At 32.6% G+C, this 27,314-nt stretch overlaps 1 protein-coding gene across 3 annotated transcripts in view; it reads left to right on the top strand.

Annotated features, from left to right (window-relative positions):
* LOC141389979 (protein serrate-like) overlaps positions 1–27,314 on the top strand; it is a 92,567-nt gene that overhangs the window by 17,886 nt on the left and 47,367 nt on the right. For all 3 annotated transcript variants that reach the window (XM_073962339.1, XM_073962341.1, XM_073962340.1), the window contains exons 3-5: positions 8,911–9,028; positions 9,605–9,795; positions 27,087–27,141. In XM_073962339.1, the coding sequence (XP_073818440.1) occupies positions 8,911–9,028; positions 9,605–9,795; positions 27,087–27,141 (364 nt within the window). The remainder of the gene's footprint in view (positions 1–8,910; positions 9,029–9,604; positions 9,796–27,086; positions 27,142–27,314) is intronic.

Genomic DNA, 27,314 nt, shown 5'->3' with positions numbered 1-27,314 from the left:
AAGTTTTGCGGAGGAGAAACTAAAAGGAATGGATCTACATTGACCATTATGAAAGTGGATCTCCAGCCACTACATATGGTGCCATAAGGGGTTTTTACACCCTTCGGGATGTTTGCATAATAAGTATGGACTTACCCCTGAAAAAACGTTTACCATCGTAATTGAGGCAACGAATGTAAGTTGCTTCAGCAAAAATCAAAGTGATCCAATAGCAGGTCTTAAAGTGAACTTATCCAAAATTTAGTGTGGGAGGTACGGGATGGAGTGGACAAATATAGTCCATATTCGAACCTGATCTATATCTGGTAGATATTATGAAAATGTGTAAACTATGGACCAAATCGATCACTCCCATCAAGAGTTATCCTGCGCACAATTTTTCCGAATATTTTTGAACTTTTGTGGGGTGGGTACCTGAAGGAGTGGACCGATATGGTTTATCTACGAACTTAAACTAAGTTTGAAAACAATATTACGAAGGCCAAAATTTGGCCGGAATCGGCATTTCCATTCGAGAATTATCTTGCTCTTCCACCCATAAACATGGTGTCATAGGGTTTGTTTTTCAACTTTTAGGCTATTTTTTCAGGAAGTATGGACTTGCCCCTGAGGAAACTTGTACCTTCGTATAGGGGACAGTGAATACAAGATGTAACAACAAAATCCAAGGCGATTCGAGAGCAGGTCCTAAACTGAACTTTTGCGAAATTTTGTGTGGGAGGTACTCGAAGGAGTTTACCAATTGAGTCCATATTGGAACCTCATCTAAGTCTTGTAGAAATTTCATAATGTGCAAAGTATGGACCAAATCGGTTACTCCCTTCAAGAGTTATCGTACGCACAAATTGTCCGAACATTTTCGAACTTTTGTGGGGGAGGTACCGGAAGTAGTGGACCGATATAATCCATCTTTGAACTTGAACTAAGTTTGGACAAAATATTACGAAAGCCAAATTCCGTTCCAAAGATCCGTTCGAGAGTTATCTTGCGCTCCAACCACTACACACGGTGTCATAGGGTTTTTTGTAACTTACAGGCTATTTTCTCAGGAAGTAGTGACTTGCCCTTAATGAAACACACAGCGTCGTATAGCGGACAGCAAATACAACTTGCGCAAACAAAAATCAAAGCGTTTCGAGACCAGGTCCTAAACTGAACTTTGGACCAAATCGGTTATTCCCTACAAGAGTTATCGTGCGCACAAGTTTTGCGACAATTTTTGAACATTTGTGGGGGAGGTACCTGAAGGAGTGGACCTATATGGCCCATCTTCGAACTTAAATCGAATCTGGACCAAATCGATTGATCCGTTCGAGAGTTATCGTGCGCACCAGCCTGCCAGACAGACGGACGGACATTGCTAGATCTACTCAAAATTGTCTGAAACGGATATCGTACAAACATACTTGGGTCTAAAACCATTATTTCGATGAGGCACATTTTTGGTCGTATCAAAGTGTAAATACCCTCTTTAGCCTAAAGGCTGAGGGTATAATTAAAGAAAAACAAGCATATGTTTTAAGGGAATGAAATCTAGAGAGAGAGTTTCATATATGACTACTTATCAGCATGGACTCATCACAACACCAGGGCAGTACCCTTCACAATATTAAAAAAACCATATATTTGAAATGAACACCTCAGGGAAGATTTCGTCAATATCAATGAAAACAGCCGGATTTAGTTTTTATGATGTCGCAGCCTCTCTATATATGTAGTTAAGACCGACACCTGAAAACATTTTCACTTGGTTTTTGAAGGGTGTGTTTTTTGGACAGTTCGGAAACAATTGATTGGACTCAAGTCCTGGCATTCAGTTTGGTCTACTAAATATTTGGTCCCCATTACAAAGCAAAATAAATTTCTCCTGTAATATGAGCCAGATGGTCAATCAAGACAGTAGTAGATTCGTACTCTTGCCCCTCTCATGGCCGAGATACCTGAGCGAATATTCTTTCCGAGAGCGTTGCCCAGTGGTTCAGCGTCTTTTTTTCGTTCAAAATTCTGTAACTTTTGAAGGAATAGATTTATTTTCATTTTCGACAGCTAAAACAATCAGTTATCCGCTGCATCAAAAACGGTAAAATTCGGTCCAGTAGTATAAATTTTTTTTAAAAAAATTAAATATTTGATAAAAATACTAAGAAAAATACCAAGAAATTATTTTTTTTAATAAAAAAATAATTCAAATAATTATTTTTTTAAATGAAAAAAATTCAAAAAATTGGAAATATGCTCAAAAATTAAAGGAAAATATTATTTGGTTTTCATAAAACTCATATAAAAACTCATACATATATTTTATAAAATGTCCATTTGTGTAAAAAATCTATAATATATATGGACAAAAGGCTAAAAAAAACTTTAAGAAAAAATCAAACTCGGGCGGGACTGACTATATGATACCCTACACCACTGTGCATAAGTCAAATATATATGGGAGCTATATCCAAATCTCAACCGATCTCAGTACAATTTGGCACATTTTTTTCTAAACCAAATTCAGTCACACATTCCAAATTTCATCGAAATCGGACCATACATCGTGTTTGGTGGCAGCAAATACTTGAAATCGGCCGAAAATATATATGGGAGCTATATCCAAATCTCGATCGATTTCATTATAATTTGCCACATTTATTTCTTGGCCGAATTTAGTCACACATTCCAAATTTCATCGAAATCGGACATATATAGGGTGGTTCGTGCATCAAAAACATGAAATCGGCCGAAAATATGTTTGGGAGCTATATCCAAATCTGAACCGATTTCGCACATTTGTTTCTAGACCAAATTCAGTCACACATTCCAATTTTCATCGAAATCGGACAGGAAATATCTGAAATCGGCCGAACATATATATGGCAGCTATATCCTAATCTCGACCGATTTCAATATAATTTGGCACATTTATTTCTAGACCAAATTTAGTCACACATTTCAAATTTCATTGAAAACGGACATAAACAGCCCATTTGGTGCAGGAAATACGTGAAATCGGCCGAAAATATATATTGGAGCCATATCCAAATCTGAACCGATTTCGTTATAATTTGGCACATTTATTTCTAGACCAAATTAAGTCACACATTCCAAATTTCATCGAAATCGGACATATATATGTAGGTTGGTTCGTGGGAGCTGCATCCAAATTTGAAACGATTTTCAACAAAAGCAATAGCGTTTTTCCTATGGCCAAAAATTATATTCCGCAATTCTCAGCTGAATCGGACGATAAATGCGACCTGAGCGTTGCGAACGGTCGGACGTACATGCATAAATCGAATCAGAAAATGATTCTATGTATATCCCTAAAAGGAAGTATGGGTCTGTCTTGTTTCCTTATACATCACGGTACTCTTGATGCAATTTTAAATGGAAGGTTCTTATACCTGGGAAGTTTTTGCGGATTCTGAAACTACAATGTTCATAGATGAGAAAAATCAAAAATAAAAAAAAAAAAATCACCGTATCGCTTTTTAAATAAATCGCGATGCAAGGCATTTTTACGGTTTTTTTAGGTTTTCACGATTTTGCTTGAAAACTTTCAAGCAAAATCGCGAAAACCTAAAAAACATTTAAAAATGTCAGCTTGGATCGCGATTTATTTAAAAAGCGCTTCGGCGATTTTTTTTTTTTTTGTTTTTTTTTTTTATTTTTTCTCATCTATAAACATTGTAGTTTCAGAATCCGGTTCAAGAGCGCCGTGAAATGTTACATACAAATGCACAAAGACATAATATCCCTTACCACAGTGTGGTGTACTCTAAACACGCATTTTTAAAAATGTAATTTCTATAAATTAAAATAATGTGTTAGACGGAAGGAACGGGACGGCTGTAGAAATATATGTGGGCCAAAATGTTCTAGTCCTGTAAAATTATAGTTTAACTAAAACGTAGTACTTCAGGAAATATAAAATAGCTCACTTTATGTAAGCGCTACGGTAATTCGTTAAAACGGTTCTTAAAGGCAAAAATCTTACCTACCTAACAAAACACAATGAACACAATATATGTTACAATTTCAGAAAAATAGCTATTTCTTTCTCCATAAATTTGCAAAAATTACTTATTTTCCAAAATTGGGGAAAATCGTCGACTTTAGGAGCACGCCACGCCCACACCTTCCAATAGTGGGACCAAATTTTTTATTTTCCTTAGTTTCACTATGATAACAATCGAATCCCATATAAAAATTAACAATCTGTGACAACAAATAATGGGTCTTTTGTCAGCAAAATCGATTTCAGAACCACTGTCCGATAAAAAATTCATTTTTTTATAATTAAGTTTCAAATTGCAAAAATATAATTTTTTGCAACAAAGAAAAATATACCAAAAATCTCCCACAAAACTCAAACAAACTAATAATTACTCTCCTCCGCAAAAAAAAAACATAAATCGTTCAGAAAAAAATTAAATCTTAAAAAAGTGACACAACCCTATTAATCTTCGTCACTCAGTGGCCATAAAAATATACTTTGTTGTGGTGAGCAGAGCAACATTATCAATCCAAAAGTTAGCCGGACTGACAGGCTAAATGATGGGCACAACAATCAAAAGAATTAGAGAAGGCGCTAAACCAGTGAACCAGTTTCTGTGTGTGCACATTTGTGCTGAAGTACCAAAGGAGCGACATTTTCTGTTTTGCAACAAAAAATTTCCAAAGACTAGACAGGAGTTTAGCTTGGAAAATGAAAACAGAAATAGTTTATATTCCTTAATAAGTAGTAAAGCTTGTTAAATGTTTTAAATGCCTGTTAATTTTTATGACAATTCTTGTGATCTTCGGATGATGATCGTGATGATGATTTCTCTACAATGAAACTTTGTCATTATAAATTGTTTGTCATACCATGTGATGTACTGGCATAGTTCGTCTTAATGGCGACAGGAAGATGGATTGATGTTATGCTGAAGGTATGCGACTTGTTACACAAGCCATCAACTTTTTTCCATCTTTAATAGCTAAAGGGGGAAAGTAAAGCAGGAAGTTCATAGAAAGAGAATATTGTAGGAAAAGATTAAAAAAAAATGTTTAAATAGTCTAAATCTTCACCTGTTATAAATAAAAGGGAACACTGTGTACGCGAAGCTGAATTGAATTCTTAGAAAAAGAAAAAAAATACAAATTAAAATAATTCGTTAGAAAATACGGCTGCATCCAAGGTTAATTTAGTAAGGCGACATAAAAGGTGAATACAGGGTTTAATTGTATCTTGCTGTCAAAAGTTTGCTAGCGAGGAATCCACCGACATAGAAGAATCAATAAAATATGTTCCAAGATTGAATATCGTGTTGGTAACTTTTTTTATCAGAACTGAAATAAGTTTATTTAATAAATATTTTTAAATAACACGATAATAAGTGGGTTTACTGTGTAACCTTCTTTATTGCACCATGGACGCATCAATCGCTGTTGCCACTAGAAACTCCAGATTTACATTAGCAGTTCTCCTTGTATTAATTGTCACTTTTATTTAAAGAGAGATGAGGTATCAACTCTCTCTCCCTCCACCAAACTGGCAATTGCCTCAAAAGAAATTACCAAATGTAAATCTGGACAAAGAGAAGGGACAACAACTGCTACACACTTTTATGGCTAAAGAATATTTTTTCATATTTGTGAGAAACTGGGGCAATTTTTAAACACAAATATCTTAAATACATTATAACGGTAATAAAACCCCTGACTGCAGCTTTTCCTGAATTTCCCTCCCTCACCCACCAAATATACCACATGATAAAGTCACATGACACATCTTCGTTAGCATCATCATGGTCGTCAGCAGCAAGAGCAATATCAACACCAGTTTTTAACCATCCCCGCATTTGATTCCAATTCAATAGCCGCGAAAAAAAAAATCAAACATGATCACATTGGACATCATAGTCAATTCAATACCGGCTACCATCACACGTACCACCGCCATCAGCTCCATCACCACCACCAACCGCCTGCAGATGCCAAGTCATGCCATATAATCGCCTTTATTTTTCTTCACCACGAGCATTGATCAATGTGTCCCAATAATGTTATGGCATCTTCGTATCGTTTTTGACTTCGTCATCTAGGTTTGCTTCTTAGCGTTTTTTTTCGCTTTGTTTCGTTTTAGTTTTTATACGCTCTTGTTTATCCTCTTATTCTGGTATTTTATGTTTTTTTATCTCTCATCTGTATTTGTTTTTCTTCTTTTCTTACAATGCTATTAACATTGTTGTTGGAATTGACTATGATGGCCGTTACGTTGATGATGATGGGGATGATGTTGGTGGTGATCTTGTTTGTTGTGTGCCACAACATCATCACATCGCATCTTCAATTTTCCTTCTGCTTTACAATCTCTGCATATATCTTCAAAACAAACCCACCTGTGATGTAGCAGCAGCAGCAATAACAGCATCACACAATTCTGGCGTTTCTTTTTGACGTCATGAATGTTTGTATTGGTGTGTGTGAGTATGTATTATTCTTATTGGTATGCTTTGGTTTTTATTGTTGGACTTTTTTTCTTAGAAATTTTCTGCTTCATTACCAATTGATCTGGAAAGCTAAAATAGTAGCTTAGAATTGTATAAAAAAGTTAGACTTTTCCACAGATCAATCTTTAGTTTGATCAATGTTGTCCATTATGTGTTATGTTCTATGAGAAGACCTGGAACTGGTCATATTTTAAAGACATGGCTTGGAATACCTTTGAACGAAGCGAGCTGTCGAAGGCTGCCTTATAAGCGACAAAAAGGTGGTAGGTGTCGATCTGCATCTCTTGGGTCTTCTCCAGGATTTGCCGCAGGGTAAATATCTGGTCAATGGTGGACTTTCCAAGTCTAAAGCCGCATTGGTATGGTCCAATTATCTCGTTGACCATAGGCTTTAGTCGTTCGCACAATATCCCTGACACAATCTTGTAGGCAATAGGGAGTAGACTTATGACGCTATAGTTAGAGCATACAGTCTTATCTTATCAGATGGTGCTAAATAGCTGATGCATACACCTTATCAGCGTGTCGCCTCCGGTTTTAAACAGCTCGGATGGTAGGCCGTCAGCTCGTGCTGCCTTATTATTCTTCAGCCGGTTTATTGCTATCTTTACCTCATCTTGGCCTGGTGGTATACATTTCATGCCATCTTCTGGGATTAGATCTGTGGTATTTTCGTTGACTTCGCTACTATTGGATACCAACAGTTTGGAAAAATGCTCTTTCCATATCCTAAGCACACTATCTGTATCAGTTACCAGATTACCTTGCTGGTCTCTACAAGAGGATGTGCCAGTTCCAAAGCGTTCAGTTTGATGTTTCACTCTTTGGTAGAATTTTCGGACTTCATTCTGTCTCCTGTACATCTCGATTTGTTCACACTACCGCTTTTCCATCTCTCTCTTTTTCCTGCTGAAAAGACGTTTCTCCTCCATCCTTTTCTCCCGATACCTCTCTTGTGCGCTACGCGTTGCTACTGATTGTAGAGCATTTTTCTCTTCGGTAGCAGCACGACACTTCTGGTCATACCATGGATTCCTTGGTGGAGGTCTCTGGTATCCAAGTACTGATTTTGCGGCTGTTTGCATGGAGTGGGCAATGTTTTGCCCTTGTCCTGATATGTTATCGGGACGAGGAGTGCTTTGATTAAGCAGTTGGGCCAGTTGAGTTGAATATGCTGTGGCTATCTGTTGTGATTGCAGCTTACCGATGTCCAACTTCCGTGTTGTGTCTCTTCGCACATTGTTTGCTACGTTTAACCGGGTGCGTACCTTTGCTGCAACAAGGTAGTGGTCCGAGTCTATTTTTGCACCTCGGAACGATCGTACATCCAACACGCTGGATGAAGGTCTTCCATCTATCACAACATGATCAATTTGATTTCTTGTTCTTGTTCTTTGATCTGGCGACAGCCAGGTGCCCTTATGAATATCGAGATGCTTAAATCTGGTACTGCTAACTTCCATGTTTCTTGCAGCTGCAAAGTCTATCAGCCTCATACCATTGTCAGATTTTTCACTGTGGCGAATGAATATCACGACTATCGGGCCAAAGATATTCTCCTTTCCAATTTTGGCATTAAAATCGCCTAGTATAATTTTAATGTCATGGGCAGGGCAACGGTCATAAGTTTCATCTAAGCGCTCGTAAAATATATCTTAGGTCTCTTCGTCCTTGTCTTCAGTAGGATCATGAACGCAAATAAAGCTGATGTTGAAGAATTTTGCTTTTAATCGAATTGCAGCGAGTCTTTCATTCACTGGGGTGAAGCTGGAGACCAGATGTTTTAACCTCCGACCAACTACAAATCCGCAACCAAACTCATGCTTTGTGTCATGGCAGCCTTTCCCGTTCCATCGAATTTCCTATATGGCAGTAATGTCGGCCTTTTACTTTTCAAGTACATCTGCCAATGCGTAAACTGCACCTTCTCTATAAAGATTGCGAACATTCCAGTTGCAGATTCACAGATCATGGTCCTTAAAACGTTTGCGGGGTTCGTCAACTTTAGAGGGGTTTGTTTTTCTTTTTTCATTGTAGAAAAGAAAAACAAACCCCTCTAAAGTTGACGCCCAAACCCAAGTTTTTAACGTTCTTATAGGCGAACGCGCGGCACATTTTGACTCACTACCTTGAACGGGTGTTAAAGGCAGTACCCCAGGTGACACCACGGTGAGGTCAGTGTCCACTTGAGATGAAAGTGGGACCAAGATAAATCCTGGGCTTTGCCACGTTAAAGCCTGCCAGGACCGTTCCTTGGTATCATACTTTCATATACATTTGTTTATTATTCTCTCCCATCATACCTTTAAATAATTATTAAAAAATTAAATTTTTTATTTATATTTTATTTTCCAATATTTTTTCATAACATTTTATAATAATTTTTAGATACCATATTAATTTAATTTTTTTCTTTTACTTCCAGATATCTGCCATTGGTAACTTCGAATTAGAAATATTAGAAATTTCAAATACAAATAATCATTTATTATCGGGTTATTGCTGTGGAGTTCCTTTAGAATTAAGAAAAACAAGAACAACGGGTAAGTAGGAAATTCATGTGAATTTCATGTTAAATAAAGTGGGTCATGGTCGGTTAGATTAGTTTCGGGAAAGGTAGATAAGACTATATTAGAAGTCTGGATTGGGATTGAACAAAGGGAGTCTTCTCTCACATAAACGAGTATCGGCTTTTTCTATTCCGAGCTCCTCCTTATTTTCTTCCAATCCAAAAGATTTTTGGGTCGAGTAGAACCTAGTAGGTAGGCACTTATAGCTTAAATAAAGCTGACACTATTGGTCTGTTTCTTTACTTTTGAAAATAGTAAAACCGGCAAAAGTAGTAAAAGTTGTAAACTGCTCCCATATGAATTGTATTGTGTCTGAAGTAAAGGAACGCTTTTCGAGTAAAAAATTACCATTTTACATGAAGATCCTTGTCACAGTTTTTATGTTTACCAAACAGGTTTGCCGAACCAGAGATTTTTCATTAGCATTTGTGCCAAACTTCTTTTGCCAATCTTTTCCGCCTTACTAGAAAATAATCAATGCGACCATAGCCCTCTCAGCAGCAACAAAAATGCAGGCAGCTTATTTTTTCATCAATTTAACATTTTTAGGTTGCCCGCCTTGTTCAACAGCTTTCCGTTTATGTCTCAAAGAATATTCAGCAGCAGAACAAGGTATCCCCAGCATATCAACAGGTTGTTCATTTGGTAACACCACCACTGGAATCTTGGGTGGTTCAAGTTTTGTTCTAAGTGATCCTGGTAGAGGAGCTATGATCCTGCCCTTTACATTTAGATGGACGGTAAGTACTCAAACACAAATTATTACTTTAAAAAAAAATGTTTAATGTTTTAAAAAATTATGAATCTGTAGGTTTATTTTGTCTAAAAGAAAACTCTTGAAAAATAGGTCCTTTGAAGGGAGCCCAATATGGGCAAGGGAAAATACTCTCTTATCACTCAGTGCACCCCGATTGAAATTCGTTCTGTGATATGGGATCTACTTTTTATCGCCTAGTTTGAACGGCGTGTTCTAAGACAGTGCTTGTAGAGAAGGTTTTCATGACTAAAATACCCATGAAATATCGTCATTGAATTCATGCCGGCCATCATTGTATCCTTTGTAGCAATATTTTGCAAATCTTTTCCCATAAAAGTTCCTCAAAATGTTTTCCGAAAATATTAGCTGAATATTATTGATCAAACTTTGGAGAGAATAGTAAAATTCATTTCTTGCCAAAACCGATTATTTACCCTCGAATATTAAGTCAAATAATAAAAACCTGGCAGTAGACCATAAAATCTTTTATACCTACAGTTTAACAAAAAAACAGTTTGTCTACCCGCAGATTTTTAAACATCATTAATTTTAATACACGCTCAAAATATATGCCGAAACCGTATTTTTTTTAAATCATAATATTTTTCACGGCAAATAAACGCAGAAACACCCATAGCTCAAGGAAGCAGCAACATCACACAGGGGTAAACCAACTGTGGCATGTTGGAATAAAGTGATGGCTTTAAATGTTTTGCCTTTAAACGTTAGAGGTTATCTTGTTAAACACACAACCGACAAAATAACAGATTGACTTTGGTTAAGCCAGGAAACATTTAAATATGCGTGTGGCCGGCATGAATGGTTAATCCAAAAACAACAAAAAAATATGTTTATTTTAATTGCCTTTTTTCATCCAAAAAAAATTAAAAGGTTAAATTTGAAGAAGAACCTTACAATTAAAGCGTAACGCAGTGCTTTTTTTTTGTACACTGACATAAGCTGTGAAGCATGAATAACACCAAAAAATCCAAGACTTGAGGGCGAAACCTAATTTCAATATTTTAAGGAACATTAACAAAAAAAACTAAAAATAATAAAATGGCTAAATTAGTTTGTTGTACAACATAAAACTTAGGAAAAAATAACACAGTCATCAAGGGGTAGCACAACAAAACCCTTTTAATTTTTTTTTAATTTTAATTTCAAAATATAAATTTGAATTATGAATTAATTAGTAAGAACCACATCAAGATTTAAGATATGTATTTTTTGGAATTTTTAAATAAACTAACAAATGTTGTTAGCTAAGCCTCATTTACCCCCCACCTAAACGTAGATCCCCATCATGTCCATCACATTTCACACAGTTTGAAATACCAAAAATGATAAATATGTTCAGAAACAAACGCCAAAATAACACCTTCACAACAATACTTCATTCCATTAGTTTTGAAGCGAATATTTTTTTTGTTCCAACTCAACTTGACTTAGTTTGATTGAACAATGGAATGCCTCGGTTGCTTCTCAATGTGTGATTGCGCAGGCGCGCACATGCTTAGCGTTCACATTTTTGTTTCTTGCCGGTGCCGTTGTTGTTGTTGGTTGTTAATTACAAACATAAAAAAATGTTGTTGTTTGTTAAAACTATTTGGAAACACACAATGTTAAGTACTTTTGGAATTGTTTGGAGTGTCAGTACCCTTCGCCACATGACTTTTTTTTCAAATCTTTTAACCGGGTCGAGTTGTTCTCTTGTTTTGGCATTGGTAACCCACAGTTTTCGTAGAACTAACATCATTATTTATATATAAGTAAATAGTAAATTTTTAGGTCCATTAATAAATAGTTTTATACAATAGATGTACAAATAAAACATTATAAAGAACAAATTAAATGGGCCTCGATTTCGGATTTTCCAATGAGCATCAAGCAATAAGCATGGATTTTTTAAATAAATTTTTTCCAAGTACCACCAATCACCAATCGTAGATTTTTTAAATAAATTTCCACCAAACGTTGATTTTTTAAAGAAATTTTTGCCATGGCCCACCAATCACCAAACGTGGATTTTTTAAAGAAATTTTTTGCCATGGCCCACCAATCACCAAACGTGGATTTTTTAAAGAAATTTTTTGCCATGGCCCACAAATCACCAAACGTGGATTTTTTAAATAATTTTTTTCCATGATCCACCAATCACCAAACGTGGATTTTTATATAATTTTTCCATGTCCCACCAATCACCAAACGTGGATTTTTTAAAGAAATTTTTTGCCATGGCCCACCAATCACCAAACCTGGATTTTTTAAAGAAATTTTTTGCTATGGCCCACAAATCACCAAACGTGGATTTTTTAAATAAATTTTTTCCATGACCCACCAATCACCAAACGTGGATTTTTTAAATAAATTTTTTCCATGACCCAAAAATCACCAAACGTGGATTTTTTAAATAAATTTTTTCCATGACCCACCAATCACCAAACGTGGATTTTTTAAATAAATTTTTTCCATGACCCACCAATCACCAAACGTGGATTTTTTAAATAAATTTTTTCCATGACCCACCAATCACCAAACGTGGATTTTTTAAATAAATTTTTTCCATGACCCACCAATCACCAAACGTGGATTTTTTAAATAAATTTTTTCCATGACCCACCAATCACCAAACGTGGATTTTTTAAATAAATTTTTTCCATGACCCACCAATCACCAAACGTGGATTTTTTAAATAAATTTTTTCCATGACCCATCAATCACCAAACGTGGTTTTTTAAAAAAAAAATTTCCATGACCCACCAATCACCAACGTGGTTTTTAAAAAAAAAATTTTCCATGACCCACCAATCACCAAACGTGGATTTATTTAATAAATTTTTAAATGACCCACCAATCACCATACGTGGATTTTTTAAATAATTTTTTTCCATGACCCACCAAGAAATAAACGTGGATTTTTTAAATAATTTTTTTCCATGACCCACCAAGAAATAAACGTGGATTTTTTAAATAATTTTTTTCCATGACCCACCAAGAAATAAACGTGGATTTTTTAAATAATTTTTTTCCATGACCAACCAAGAAATAAACGTGGATTTTTTAAATAATTTTTTTCCATGACCAACCAAGAAATAAACGTGGATTTTTTAAATAATTTTTTTCCATGACCCAGCAATCACCAAACGTGGATTTTTTAAATAAATTTTTTCCATGACCGACCAATCACCAAACGTGGATTTTTTAAATAAATTTTTTCCATGACCCACCAATCACCAAACGTGGATTTTTTAAATAAATTTTTTCCATGACCCACCAAACACCAAACGTGGATTTTTAAAAAAAAAAATTTCCATGACCCACCAATCACCCAACGTAGATTTTTTAAATAAATTTTTTCCATGACCCACCAATCACCAAACGTGGATTTTTTAAATAAATTTTTTCTATGACACACCTATCACCAAACCTGGATTTTTTAAATAAATTTTTTCCATGACCCACCAATCACCAAACGTGGATTTTTTAAATAAATTTTTTCCATGACCCACCAATCACCAAACGTGGATTTTTTAAATAAATTTTTTCTATGACACACCAATCACCAAACCTGGATTTTTTAAATAAATTTTTTCCATGACCCACCAATCACCAAACGTGGATTTTTTAAATAAATTTTTTCCATGACCCACCAATCACCAAACGTGGATTTTTTAAATAAATTTTTTCCATGACCCACCAATCACCAAACGTGGATTTTTTAAATAAATTTTTTCCATGACCCACCAATCACCAAACGTGGATTTTTTAAATAAATTTTTTCCATGACCCACCAATCACCAAACGTGGATTTTTTAAATAAATTTTTTCCATGACCCACCAATCACCAAACGTGGATTTTTTAAAAAAAAATTTGTCCATCACCCACCAACCACCAGACGTGGATTTTTTAAAAAAAAATTTGTCCATCACCCACCAACCACCAGACGTGGATTTTTAAAAAAAAAAATTTGTCCATCACCCACAAATCACCAAACGTGGATTTTTTAAAAAAAAAAATTGTCCATCACCCACCAACCACCAAACGTGGATTTTTTAAATAATTTTTTTCCATGACCCACCAAGAAATAAACGTGGATTTTTTAAATAATTTTTTTCCATGACCCACCAAGAAATAAACGTGCATTTTTTAAATAAATTTTTTCCATGACCCACCAAGAAATAAACGTTCATTTTTTAAATAAATTTTTTCCATGACCCACCAAGAAATAAACGTGGATTTTTTAAATAAATTTTTTCCATGACCCGCCAATTACCAAACGTGGATTTTTTAAATAAGTTATTTCCATGACCCACCAATCACCAAACGTGGATTTTTTAAATAAAATTTTTCCATGACCCACCAATCACCAAACGTGGATTTTTTAAATAAATTTTTTCCATGACCCACCAATCACCAAACGTGGATTTTTTAAATAAATTTTTTCCATGACCCACCAATCACCAAACGTGGATTTTTTAAATAAATTTTTTCTATGACACACCAATCACCAAACCTGGATTTTTTAAATAAATTTTTTCCATGACCCACCAATCACCAAACGTGGATTTTTTAAATAAATTTTTTCCATGACCCACCAATCACCAAACGTGGATTTTTTAAATAAATTTTTTCCATGACCCACCAATCACCAAACGTGGATTTTTTAAATAAATTTTTTCCATGACCCACCAATCACCAAACGTGGATTTTTTAAATAAATTTTTTCTATGACACACCAATCACCAAACCTGGATTTTTTAAATAAATTTTTTCCATGACCCACCAATCACCAAACCTGGATTTTTTAAATAAATTTTTTCCATGACCCACCAATCACCAAACGTGGATTTTTTAAATAAATTTTTTCTATGACACACCAATCACCAAACCTGGATTTTTTAAATAAATTTTTTCCATGACCCACCAATCACCAAACGTGGATTTTTTAAATAAATTTTTTCCATGACCCACCAATCACCAAACGTGGATTTTTTAAATAAATTTTTTCCATGACCCACCAATCACCAAACGTGGATTTTTTAAATAAATTTTTTCCATGACCCACCAATCACCAAACGTGGATTTTTTAAATAAATTTTTTCCATGACCCACCAATCACCAAACGTGGATTTTTTAAATAATTTTTTTCCATGACCCACCAATCACCAAACGTGGATTTTTTAAATAAATTTTTTCCATGACCCACCAATCACCAAACGTGGATTTTTTAAATAAATTTTTTCCATGACTCACCAATCGCCAAACGTGGATTTTTTAAATAAATTTTTTCCATGACCCACCAATCACCAAACGTGGATTTTTTAAATAAATTTTTTCCATGACCCACCAATCACCAAACGTGGATTTTTTAAATAAATTTTTTCCATCACCCACCAATCACCAAACGTGGATTTTTTAAATAAATTTTTTCCATCACCCACCAATCACCAAACGTGGATTTTTTAAATAAATTTTTCCATGACCCACAAAGCAATAAACGTGGACTTTTTTAAATAATTTTTTTTTCAATGACCCACAAACAATAAACGTGGACTTTTTTAAATAATTTTTTTTTCAATGACCCACAAACAATAAACGTGGAATTTTTTAAATAATTTTTTCATTGACCCACCAAGCTTCAGGTGTGGATTTTTAAACAAAATACTTCCAATGACAAGCCAAGCGTAGATGTTTAGTCCATACGATTGTGTCCTAAGTCTTTTGTTTCTTTATTCGTATTGCACAAAAAATCTTATGAAATATATTTCAGACTAATCAAATATTTCACAACGTGACTTAAATCACAGTTTTGAACTTCATAGGGGCCCACTGAAAATTAACATTCACTGCAAAGAACTTTTCTCCTCTGAAAACCAACAAACCTTTCAAAGATTCTTAGATAACTTTCAATCAAAATTCTTGGCAAATATCGATCAATTGCGCATATTATCTATCTATAGCCTGGCAATCAGACGTTTTCATTACCATCAAATTCCTAAGAATACAGAAATAAAATGAAAAACAGCACATCAAACGTTTAAGTCAGTTACATTTTCAGACACGTTCAATTCAGTGCTGGTTTTTTTTTTGTTTTGAGAAACGTTTAAAGTTTAATACAAAAGAAACAACAACAAAAACATAAAGTAATGGGCATTACACTGACCGGTGTTTAGACCGTTGTGTGGCAAGAAAAACTCAAAATGTTTACAAACAGCAACAACAACAACATCAAGACCGTATAAGCTTACAAACAAAAAACGAAATAATAAAACGCGTTGTTGCTACGATCAAGGAGTGGAGAGTGTAGCATTTTTAATGCACTATTCGATTGCTGTACAAGAACAGCAACAACAACAACTATTATAGCAGTAGCATATCCAGTCCACAGTTAGTTTGTGTTGTGTATCTTGGACAGTCGTTCGTCAGTCATTGAGTTTTGTAAAGCAAACGGCAACAACAGCAGCAACAGCACAGGCAACAACATTAACAACAACACCAACCTGTTTCGTGGGAACATTGCCTTGTCGAACAAAACTCACTTTGGCCAAACATAAACTCTTTAAAGCCATGGTATGGCGTTTGCAACAGGGACGTAGACAAAGGCAGGGCCTTTGGGGCGGTGGGGATAATAAGAAGGCATAAAGAGAGACTTGAAAGGGACAAGTGTTATAATAATGATAATATTAAAAAATATACTTTAATAAAAAAATTTAAAAATGTTAAGCAATTGTTAGCACTTTAAAACCAATTTCACCGCCTCTGTCCATTTGACCACACATAGCCATTAAACTTAAACTGTTTCCATGTGTATATTTTTAAGAACTAACCAAATTGTCTGTAACACACATGCATACATAAATAAATACATTCATCAACACTACCAGCCAGTAACATTCCAAAAAGGCTTAAGAAGTTTAAGCTTTAAACGAAATATTTGCTTTAATGTTACAATTGACAGAATTTTGCTTTATTTCTTGTTTTTTTTTTTTTTTTTTAATTTCGGAACGGTTATTTTAATAGTAATTTTTATAGACCATACAATTTGTACCAACAGACCAAAACAGGCCAATAAGCGTGGATTTTTCAAATAATTTTTTTAATGACCTACTAGCAATATACGTGGATTTTTTAAATAATTTTTGCAATGACCCAACAAGCTTGCGACTGGATTTTTAAATATTTTGTTCAATGACCCACCATGCAATCAGCGTGGATTTTTTTAATAAATTTTTCAATGACCCACCAAGCAATAAATGTGAATTTCTCTAAATTTTTTTAAATAATTTTGTCCATGACCCTCCAGCTACAAATCGTGGATTTTTTAAATAATTTTTTTTTTACGATCCTCCAGCTACAAATCATGAATTTTTTAAATAATTTGTTTCCATGACCCTCCAGCTACAAATCGTGGATTTTTTTAAATATTTTTTTTCCACGACCCGCGAACCACCAGACGTGGATTTTTTAAATATTTTTTTCCATGACCCGCGAACCACCAGACGTGGATTTTTTAAAGACATTTTTTCAATGACCTCAAACCACCAAACGTAGATTTTTTTTTGAAGACATTTTTTCAATGACCCTCAAACCACCAAACGTAGATTTTTTAAATATTTTTTCCATGACCCGCGAACCACCAGACGTGGATTTTTTAAAGACATTTTTTTCAATGACCTCAAACTACCAAACGTAGATTTTTTAAATATTTTTTTCCATGACCCGCGAACTACCAGACGTGGATTTTTTTATATTTTTTTTTTTCAATGACCATAGAACTACCAAACGCGGATTTTAAAATTTTTTTTTTTCAATGACCCTCGAACTACCAAACGTGGATTTTTAAATATTTTTTTTTCAATGGCCCTCGAACTACCAAACGTGGTTCTTAAATATTTTTTTCAATGACCATAGAACTACCAAACGCGGATTTTAAATTTTTTTTTTTCAATGACCCTCGAACTACCAAACGTGGATTTTTAAATATTTTTTTTTCAATGGCCCTCGAACTACCAAACGTGGTTCTTAAATATTTTTTTCAATGACCTTCGAGCTACCAAACGTGGATTTTTAAATATTTTTTTTCAATGACCAAACGTGGATGTTTTAAAATATTTTTTTCAATGACCCAAACGTGGATTTTTTAAAATATTTTTTCAATATCCCAAACGTGGATTTTTTAAAATATTTTTTTCAGTAACCCAAACGTGGATTTTTTAAATATTTTTTCAATGACCCAAACGTGGATTTTTTAAAATATTTCTTTTCAATGATCCTCCTGAAACCACCAAACGTGGATTTTTTAAATATTTCTTTTCAATGACCGAAACGTGGATTTTTTTAATATTTCTTTTCAATGATCCTCCTGAAACCACCAAACGTGGATTTTTTAAATATTTCTTTTCAATGATCCTCCTGAAACCACCAAACGTGGATTTTTTAAATATTTCTTTTCAATTATCCTCCTGAAGCCACCAAACGTGGATTTTTTTAATATTTCTTTTCAATTATCCTCCTGAAACCACCAAACGTGGATTTTTTTAAATATTTCTTTTCAATGATCCTTCTAAAACCACCAAACGTGGATTTTTTAAATATTTCTTTTCAATGATCCTTCTAAAACCACCAAACGTGGATTTTTTAAATAATTTTTTCATTGACCATCAAACCGCCCAACATGGATAAATAAAATAATGTTTTATTGTTTTATTTTCAGTGTGCTTTTAGTTTTGTTGTGACGAAATTGCCGAGACCAAACTTTTGCCCCCTCCTGACTACATTGAATTGTTATTTCGTTAAATTTTTTTCTTTTAAGCTTTTTTTGAATAGTCGAAGTATTTTTGTTTTTTTTTCGATTTTGATGCTTGTCGGGTTTGTTTGCTTACAGTGGTCAGTGGTCATTTCTGGATAACATGTTGTTCAGTGACTCTTAAGTGTTGCTTGTCTGTTTTTATTTTGATCATTAACTGAAATTCTTCATTTGAGAACTGGAGTTAATGTATAAAAGCAACAGCTACAAATAAAGAAGATGTTTGTTCCTACAAAGATACAGAGAGTGAGAGGGATTTCGTCTCTGTCGGTAGGTGTTACCAATAAAATGACTTTGTAAAAAATTTCCAGTGGTTAATTCCAACAGTTTTGTGTTGTTTATATTCCGCCTTAGTTGTTGTTTTACAGTAGGCCTCAAACTGCCGCTTATGTTCAGCTTGTTGTTACATACCATTCAAGTGCATCATGTCCGTTGCTTCTTTAAATGTTTTTCTTGTCTTCTTTTTGTTGTTTTTTTGTCTGAAGTGCGTTTTGTTACTGACTGGCCTGGTGGTATTTTAATCAAGATCGAAGTTTAAGATTAAGCTTTTGGCTTAAATGCAATTATGACCATGTCTTGCCATACGCATATACAACAACAATGTTCCTCCAAGAAATTGTTTACAAGGATTATTTTTAATGTTTCGTTTCGTTTTCTTCTTCTTAACCAAAAAAATTCTTAAAGAAATTCTTTTATCAGTTTTGATTTCCAGGAAAGTAATTTAAATTAATTTCTCTTTGCAGACTTAAGCATGGGAACATGAGAAATTCGAAAGACAAACAAACAAGCAATGTAAAGCAATGTAATGTGTCTAGTCTAACACCTACGTGTTTTGCAGTTGACAATGGCATAAATATTTCATAAGTGTGCATTTCTTTAGAAGTGTTTGTCTGTAACCACCTCTAACTTGTAAACATGATAATTATAATGTATAGACTTGTTTTCCCATGCATGCATTATGGCATTAGCAGCAGTAAATGCAATAAATTTTACACACATACATGTGTTAGAAGTGATCGTATTCTAATTAATTTATACGTTGGACACTCCTTGTCTTGATTCTGTCACATATTGCATTTTTGAAAACACTTTGTTAGACAACTGGTGGTAAGAAGCTTAGAAAAATACCAGACTTATTACTTAACATAACAAAATTAAGAAAATTTAAAAATATTTTTATTGGCCTGAGAGTAGAAAAATATCGAAAAGTAAACAAACGACTTAGGACACAAACGTGAAGCCCAATGAACTTAGTGGGGCATTGAAAAATTTTTAAAAAATCCACGTTTTGTGGTACAAGGGGCATAGAAAAAATGTCTTAAAAAATCCACGTTTAGTGATCCGAGGTCATAGAACAAAATAGTTAAAAAATCCAACACTAGTGATACAATGGCCATTAAAAAATTTATTTAAAAAACCACGATTGGTGGTCCGAGGGTCATTAAAAAAATATTTGAAAAATTCTCACAAAAAAATTTACAAAAATCAATTCAATTGAACAATGTTTATTGTTCGTTTGAAAAAATTTGTTTAAATTGGTGGTCCGGGGGTCATTAAAAAAATTAAAAAAATCAATTCAATTATCATTAAAAATATTATTGAGTCATTGAAAAAAATTATTTAAAAATTCCCGTCCATTGCTTGGTGTAACATTGAACAAATTATTTGAAAAATCAGCGCGAAAAAAATAGTTAAAAAATCCAAAGGAAAAAATATTTGAAAAATCCTGACGAAAAAAAAAATATTTAAAAAATCCAGGTTTATTGCATGGTCATTGAAAAAATATTTACAAAATCCAGGTTTATTAAAAATCCACGTTTTTTGCTTGGAGGGTGGGCAATTAAAAAAATCATTTAGAAATCTACGTTTAATGCTATGTGGGTCATTGAAAAAAATATTTAAAAAAACCCACGTTTATTGCTATGTGGGTCATTAAAAAATATTTAAAAAAATCCACGTTTTTTGCTATGGGGGTCATTGAAAAAAAAATATTTAAAAAATCCACGTTTAATGCTATGTGGGTCATTGAAAAAAATATTTAAAAAATCCACGTTTAATGCTATGTGGGTCATTGAAAAAAATTATTTAAAAAATCCACGTCTTATTCTATGTGGGTCATTGAAAAAAATTATTTAAAAAATCCTTTGTAATTGCTATGTGGGTCATTAAAAAAATATTTAAAAAATCCACGTTTAATGCTATGTGGGTCATTGAAAAAAAAAATATTTAAAAAATCCACGTTTATTGCAATGTGGGTCATTGAAAAAAAATATTTAAAAAATCCACGTTTATTGCAATGTGGGTCATTGAAAAAAAATATTTAAAAAATCCACGTTTATTGCAATGTGGTCATTGAAAAAAAATATTTAAAAAATCCACGTTTATTGCAATGTGGGTCATTGAAAAAAATTATTTAAAAATCCACGTTTATTGCTTAATGGGTCATTGAAAAAAAATTATTTAAAAAATCCACGTTTATTGCTTAATGGGTCATTGAAAAAAATTATTTAAAAAATCCACGTTTATTGCTATGTGGGTGATTGAAAAAAATTATTTAAAAAATCCAAGTTTAATGATATGTGGGTCAGTGAAAAAAAATTATTTAAAAAATCCACGTTTAATGCTATGTGGGTCAGTGAAAAAAAATATTTAAAAAAATCCAAGCTTATTGCTATGTGGTTCATTGAAAAAATATTTAAAAAATCAACGTTTATTGCTATGTGGTTCATTGAAAAAAATATTTAAAAAATCCACGTTTATTGCTATGTGGTTCATTGAAAAAAATATTTAAAAAATCCAAGTTTAATGCTATGTGGGTCATTGAAAAAAATATTTAAAAAATCCAAGTTTAATGCTATGTGGGTCATTGAAAAAAATTATTTAAAAAATCCACGTTTATTACTATGTGGGTCATTGAAAAAATTATTAAAAAAATCCAAGTTTATTGCTATGAGGGTCATTGAAAAAATTATTTAAAAAATCGACGTTTATTGCTTGGTGGGTCATTGGAAAAAGTTATTTAAAAAAATCCACGTTTATTGCTTAATGGGTCATTGAAAAAAATTATTTAAAAAATCTACTTTTTTTTGCTCGGAGGGTGGGCAATTGAAAAATTATTATTTATTTATTTTATTTTTCGTTTGGTCATGGAAGAAACTTATTTAAAAAATCCACGTTCAATGCTATGTGGGTCATTTAAAAAACTTATTTAAAAAATCCAAGTTTATTGCTATGTGGGTCATTGTAAAAAATATTTAAAAAATCCACGTTTATTGCTATGTGGGTCATTGAAAAAAATTAAATTTAAAAAATCCAAATTTATTGTTCTGGTGGTCGTTGAAAAAAAAATATTTTAAAAACTCACGTTTATTGTTGGTGTGTCATTAAGAGGGTTTTTACAACAATTTTTTTAATGAGCGATAAGCCTGGATTTTTTAATAATTTTCCTTCAATGACCCATCAAGCAATATTATAAATTGTAATTTATATTATAAATTCAATTCAAAAAATTAGCTTACCCAAAACAAAATCAAAGCCATAATTTTCCAATAATTAAAATCCCATGTACTACTGTCAACAAATAAAATATTAATGCCTAAGTTATCAAACGCGTTCTCCAACAAAACAAGCAATAAAACAACAGCCCAATCATCATCTCATTGACAATTTTGTAAAATGTTAATTTGGTAACATAAATTTGAGATGCGATTAAAAGCGGTATAAACCAAAGACGATTTATAGATAACGGTCAATTATCCAATAAAAATTAACATAAAACATGGAAATTTGCTGTGACATAAATCAACAACAAGACAACAACAAAGCGAAGCTCCATTTTAAATTAAAACAAATAAATATCTCACAGATTAGATGACATTTCAAATGGCTATTTTATTTTGTCAACACAAAACAAAAACAATTTACAATTCCATCTATTTTGTGAATTAATTATGTTAATTACAAAAAAAAAAAAAAAATGGTTTTAAATTAGGTGTGATTTGGCTTTACTTCTGCCGTTATCTTCTAAAGAGATATCTTGCAGATTAAAATCTTTGGTTAAAAATTGTTTAAATAACAATAAAAAACAAAATATCGATGAGAGTCTGAATAAACAATTAACACCTGTAATCAAAGATACCAACGTTAAAGCTTATATGGTTATCTCAATAAAAACCAATCATTTAATTTAATGATCATTTATAATTTTCATAATATTTCGATTGCTTTGTGTTTCGAAGTACAACACGAGCGACAAATCTTCTTGCATTGTTTTTTGTTCAGTAAGTTTTATTTAAAACCCTCTCTCAGTTCGCCGCGTTATGACAACTTCCTACATTCGTTTTCGAAACATTTTTCGCCATGGGAATTTCTATTGATTCTTGGCGTTTTTGCCTCTTCCAATTGCTTTAAGCTTAGAGATGACTACCATGCGAAGGGGACACACAGTATTGCTGAACATTTGTTGGATCGTTTTTTGCTTTTCGATTTTTCTGAATGTCATTAATAATCATAAAATGTAGTTCAAATGCGTAGGATTTGAAGTGTTTATGATTGTTGCGATGATTTTTATTTCTTTGTTTCTTTTGTGTGTGGCATTCGTTCGTTCGTTCCAACAACATTTACAGTTGTTGTGTGTCTATTTTATGATAATGATGGGAAAATAATTTAATGATTTTATTTAGGTTGGTATCGTATAACGGTAAGGCGCGATTGTCTTATATCAGGAGGAGGCATTGTGACTCACAAGAGAGCCCATGTGCTCTAAGTGAGCGTAAATTTGTTATCGCTCACAGCCTGTGTAGATGCTAACACGTTGTGAACAACAACAAATTTACGCTCATTGAGAGAACAAGAGAGACCCAAAAATGTTCTCTGCCTCACTCTGTCTTATATCATCGATAGACAATTTGATAACTAATAGCCAACCAACACTAGCTGTGAAATGAACCAGCTGATGACAAATTAAGCGTAGTGGAAATAGGGGATATGTACGTAGGTCGATGTGGTGAAAGGTAGCAAAGATAATAAAAAATCAATTTAGAACTATTTTGAGTTTAAAAATTAAATAAAAATAATTTAAAATAAAATAAAATAAAATAAAATAAAATAAAATAAAATAAAATAAAATAAAATAAAATAAAATAAAATAAAATAAAATAAAATAAAATAAAATAAAATAAAATAAAATAAAATAAAATAAAATAAAATAAAATAAAATAAAATAAAATAAAATAAAATAAAATAAAATAAAATAAAATAAAATAAAATAAAATAAAATAAAATAAAATAAAATAAAATAAAATAAAATAAAATAAAATAAAATAAAATAAAATGAAATGAAATGAAATAAAATAAAATAATAATAAACATTCAATCGATAATTCTTTTGAAATGTAATTAAAATCTACCATAAAGACTTTAAGAATCAATGCTGTGCGAAAATGTAAAAATCTGTCTAAATCCTATTTAATTTCACATCTAATTTTCCCATTTCCCCAAATCACATTACCCTCAATTGGATTTCAAGACCATTTCAAATATTTGCCAATTAAAATGTATTTTTTTCTTTTACACATCACAGCCGTAGAGATAGTCCAAAAACATCAAGTACTAGCAAGCTGATAATTTTGAGTTTTAATTTAAATGTCAGTTTTAGTTGCAATCAATATCAATTTTCATTAAACATGTTGCTGTTACACACACACACTCATACACACAAACAAAAAACCAGCCAACTGGTCAGTCAATGAGGAATTTCCTCATCCTATTCCCTGCTTTCCAAAGGTTTTCTTTTTCCAATTAAACTTTACTGTAGAATCTAATCTAATCTCACAAATATCCGTAACCATAAGGCATGCAACCAAACAGCGGCGGCGCATCATGCCAGTTAACATGGATGAAGTATTTGTGGGTAAAACATAAAACACAACAACAACAAAAATGAAAAATAATATTAGTTTTGATAATGCTACACTTGGCGAAGACGAAACATGTTCTATAGACGAAAATTTTTTCCAGGCGAAAAATTTTCTATAGACGAAAATTTTTTTCTAGGGAAAAAAATTTTTTTCTGGGCGAAAAATTTTCTATAGACGAACATTTTTTTCCAAGCGAAAAAATTTCTATAGACGAAAATTTTTTTCCAGGCGAAAAATTTTCTATAGACGAAAATTTTTGTTCTAGGCGAAAAATTTTGTTCTAGGCGAAAAATTTTCTATAGACGAAAATTTTTGTTCTAGGCGAAAAATTTTCTATAGACGAAAATTTTTGTTCTAGGCGAAAAATTTTCTATAGACGAAAATTTTTGTTCTAGGCGAAAAATTTTCTATAGACGAAAATTTTTGTTCTAGGCGAAAAATTTTCTATAGACGAAAATTTTTGTTCTAGGCGAAAAATTTTCTATAGACGAAAATTTTTGTTCTAGGCGAAAAATTTTCTATAGACGAAAATTTTTGTTCTAGGCGAAAAATTTTCTATAGACGAAAATTTTTGTTCTAGGCGAAAAATTTTCTATAGACGAAAATTTTTGTTCTAGGCGAAAAATTTTCTATAGACGAAAATTTTTGTTCTAGGCGAAAAATTTTCTATAGACGAAAATTTTTGTTCTAGGCGAAAAATTTTCTATAGACGAAAATTTTTGTTCTAGGCGAAAAATTTTCTATAGACGAAAATTTTTGTTCTAGGCGAAAAATTTTCTATAGACGAAAATTTTTGTTCTAGGCGAAAAATTTTCTATAGACGAAAATTTTTTTCCAGGCGAAAAATTTTCTATAGACGAAAATTTTTTTCCAGGCAAAAAAATTTTATATGGAAGAAAATTTTTTCCCGGCAAAAAAATTTTCTATAGACGAAAATTTTTTTTCCAGGCGAAAAATTTTCTATAGACGACAATTTTTTTCCAGGCGAAAAATTTTCTATAGACGACAATTTTTTTCCAGGCGAAAAATTTTCTATAGACGAAAATTTTTTCTTTGCGAAAAATTTTCTTAGACGACAATTTTTTTCCAGGCGAAAAATTTTCTATAGACGAAAATGTTTTTCCAGGCGAAAAATTTTCTATAGACGAAAATGTTTTTCCAGGCGAAAAATTTTCTATAGACGAAAATTTTTTTCCAGGCGAAAAATTTTCTATGGACGAAATTTTTTGTTCTAGGCGAAAAATTTTTTCTAAACGAAAATTTTTGCATAGCCGAAAATGTTTTTTTTAGACCGAAAAAAACAGAATATCTAGTGCATCTCATAGAAGACCAGAGATCTTCGTTTAGGGTATTCAGTGCTCCGCTTCAACTACCAAAAACTTCCTTCCAACATTTTTTTATGAATTTCATTTTATCCACTTAAAGACCTGCCTTCACCATGGCTTTTCATTAGGTTTTCTCTATTTTTTTTTTCCTTCTACATCTCCTTAAGTTTACAATTTTCTATCGTTACACCAATAAGTTTTTCTTGGAGATAGACAATAGATTTATGACCATCCATGATGGTGTGGAAACATGATTCACCAAACACGTTATGATAAATCGCAGCGGTTTGCTTCTTTTTTGTTGTGGTACTCAGTGGATGGAGTAGAGACTTTGAAATGGAGTAAATCTTTTTTTCTTGTGGCATAGCTGCTCTGCAATGGCTAGTTGTGGGCCATATCTCGTGCCTTGTAAATAATCATTGAAGCCAAGCAATTAAAGTTTGAACGACGTTACCCAGCTGGAAGCCAGGAAACTTTTAAAGGTAACAAACAGAAAAAAAAAGATGAGTACCAAAACCCTGGCACATTATAAATGATGCTGGTGGTGGACTATTTTTTTCCATAAAGGCTACCATTTTGTTGGATCTTAATTTTTTGGAGCGCCACAAAGAAAGTATTTCTTGTATATTTTTTAGAATGTTTTCTTTTATTTTATTGAGTTTAGAATAATTTAAAAAATCTCACGTTTCCTTTACAAATTTGTGGCAATCACTATTTTAATTTGCAACTCAATACCAGGGCCCCAACATTTTAACACCAACTTCACGAAAAATAAGTTTTTTTTTCTTTTTTTTACAAAGCTCAACTTTCAATTCAATTGCAATCAACTTCTATTCTATTTCAAATATTTTGTTAACCTTTTCTAATGTTCCTCAAGCTAATGATGGTGCAGACTGTTGTTATGCTGCTAATTTAAAACAACAAGAACAACAACAACAAGGGCTATGAAAATGTGTCCATTAAGAGTTGAAATGAAAACAAGCTTTTCAGCTACTGTTGAAATGTTCCACCATGTAAATGTCTTTTTGTCTTTCTGAAGAAAACACCGTAACAAATTGACAAAATAATTTAACCTCGATGTAACCTTGTTTAGTGGCGAATGTTTTGGAAAAGTTTTAAAATTAGCCCGCCTTTTTATTTGTTTCTTTCCTCTTTTTCTTCCTCGCTACAAACATCTAACTAATGTTTAATTTTTGTTTCTTTTTTGTCTTCTCTTTACAGAAATCATTTACATTAATTCTACAGGCATTGGATATGTACAATACATCGTATCCAGGTATGTAACTACACCCAGTTTTTGTTTGCATGGTTTGGAACGAGTGCTGTTAGAAAAGTTATGGAGGCCAACAACTTATTTTCGAAGACCAAAAAATCTTTTATGGGAGACTAAAAAAGATTTTTTCAAAGGCTATCAAAGACTTTTTCCGATTTCGAAGCAGGAACTATAAA

This window comes from Musca autumnalis, unplaced genomic scaffold, assembly GCF_047663935.1.
Source record: "Musca autumnalis isolate F117 unplaced genomic scaffold, ASM4766393v1 scaffold_1, whole genome shotgun sequence".
NCBI classification, from domain to species: Eukaryota; Metazoa; Arthropoda; class Insecta; order Diptera; family Muscidae; genus Musca; species Musca autumnalis.
Note: the sequence above shows the minus strand (reverse complement) of the source record. Positions and strands in the feature narration are given on the sequence as shown.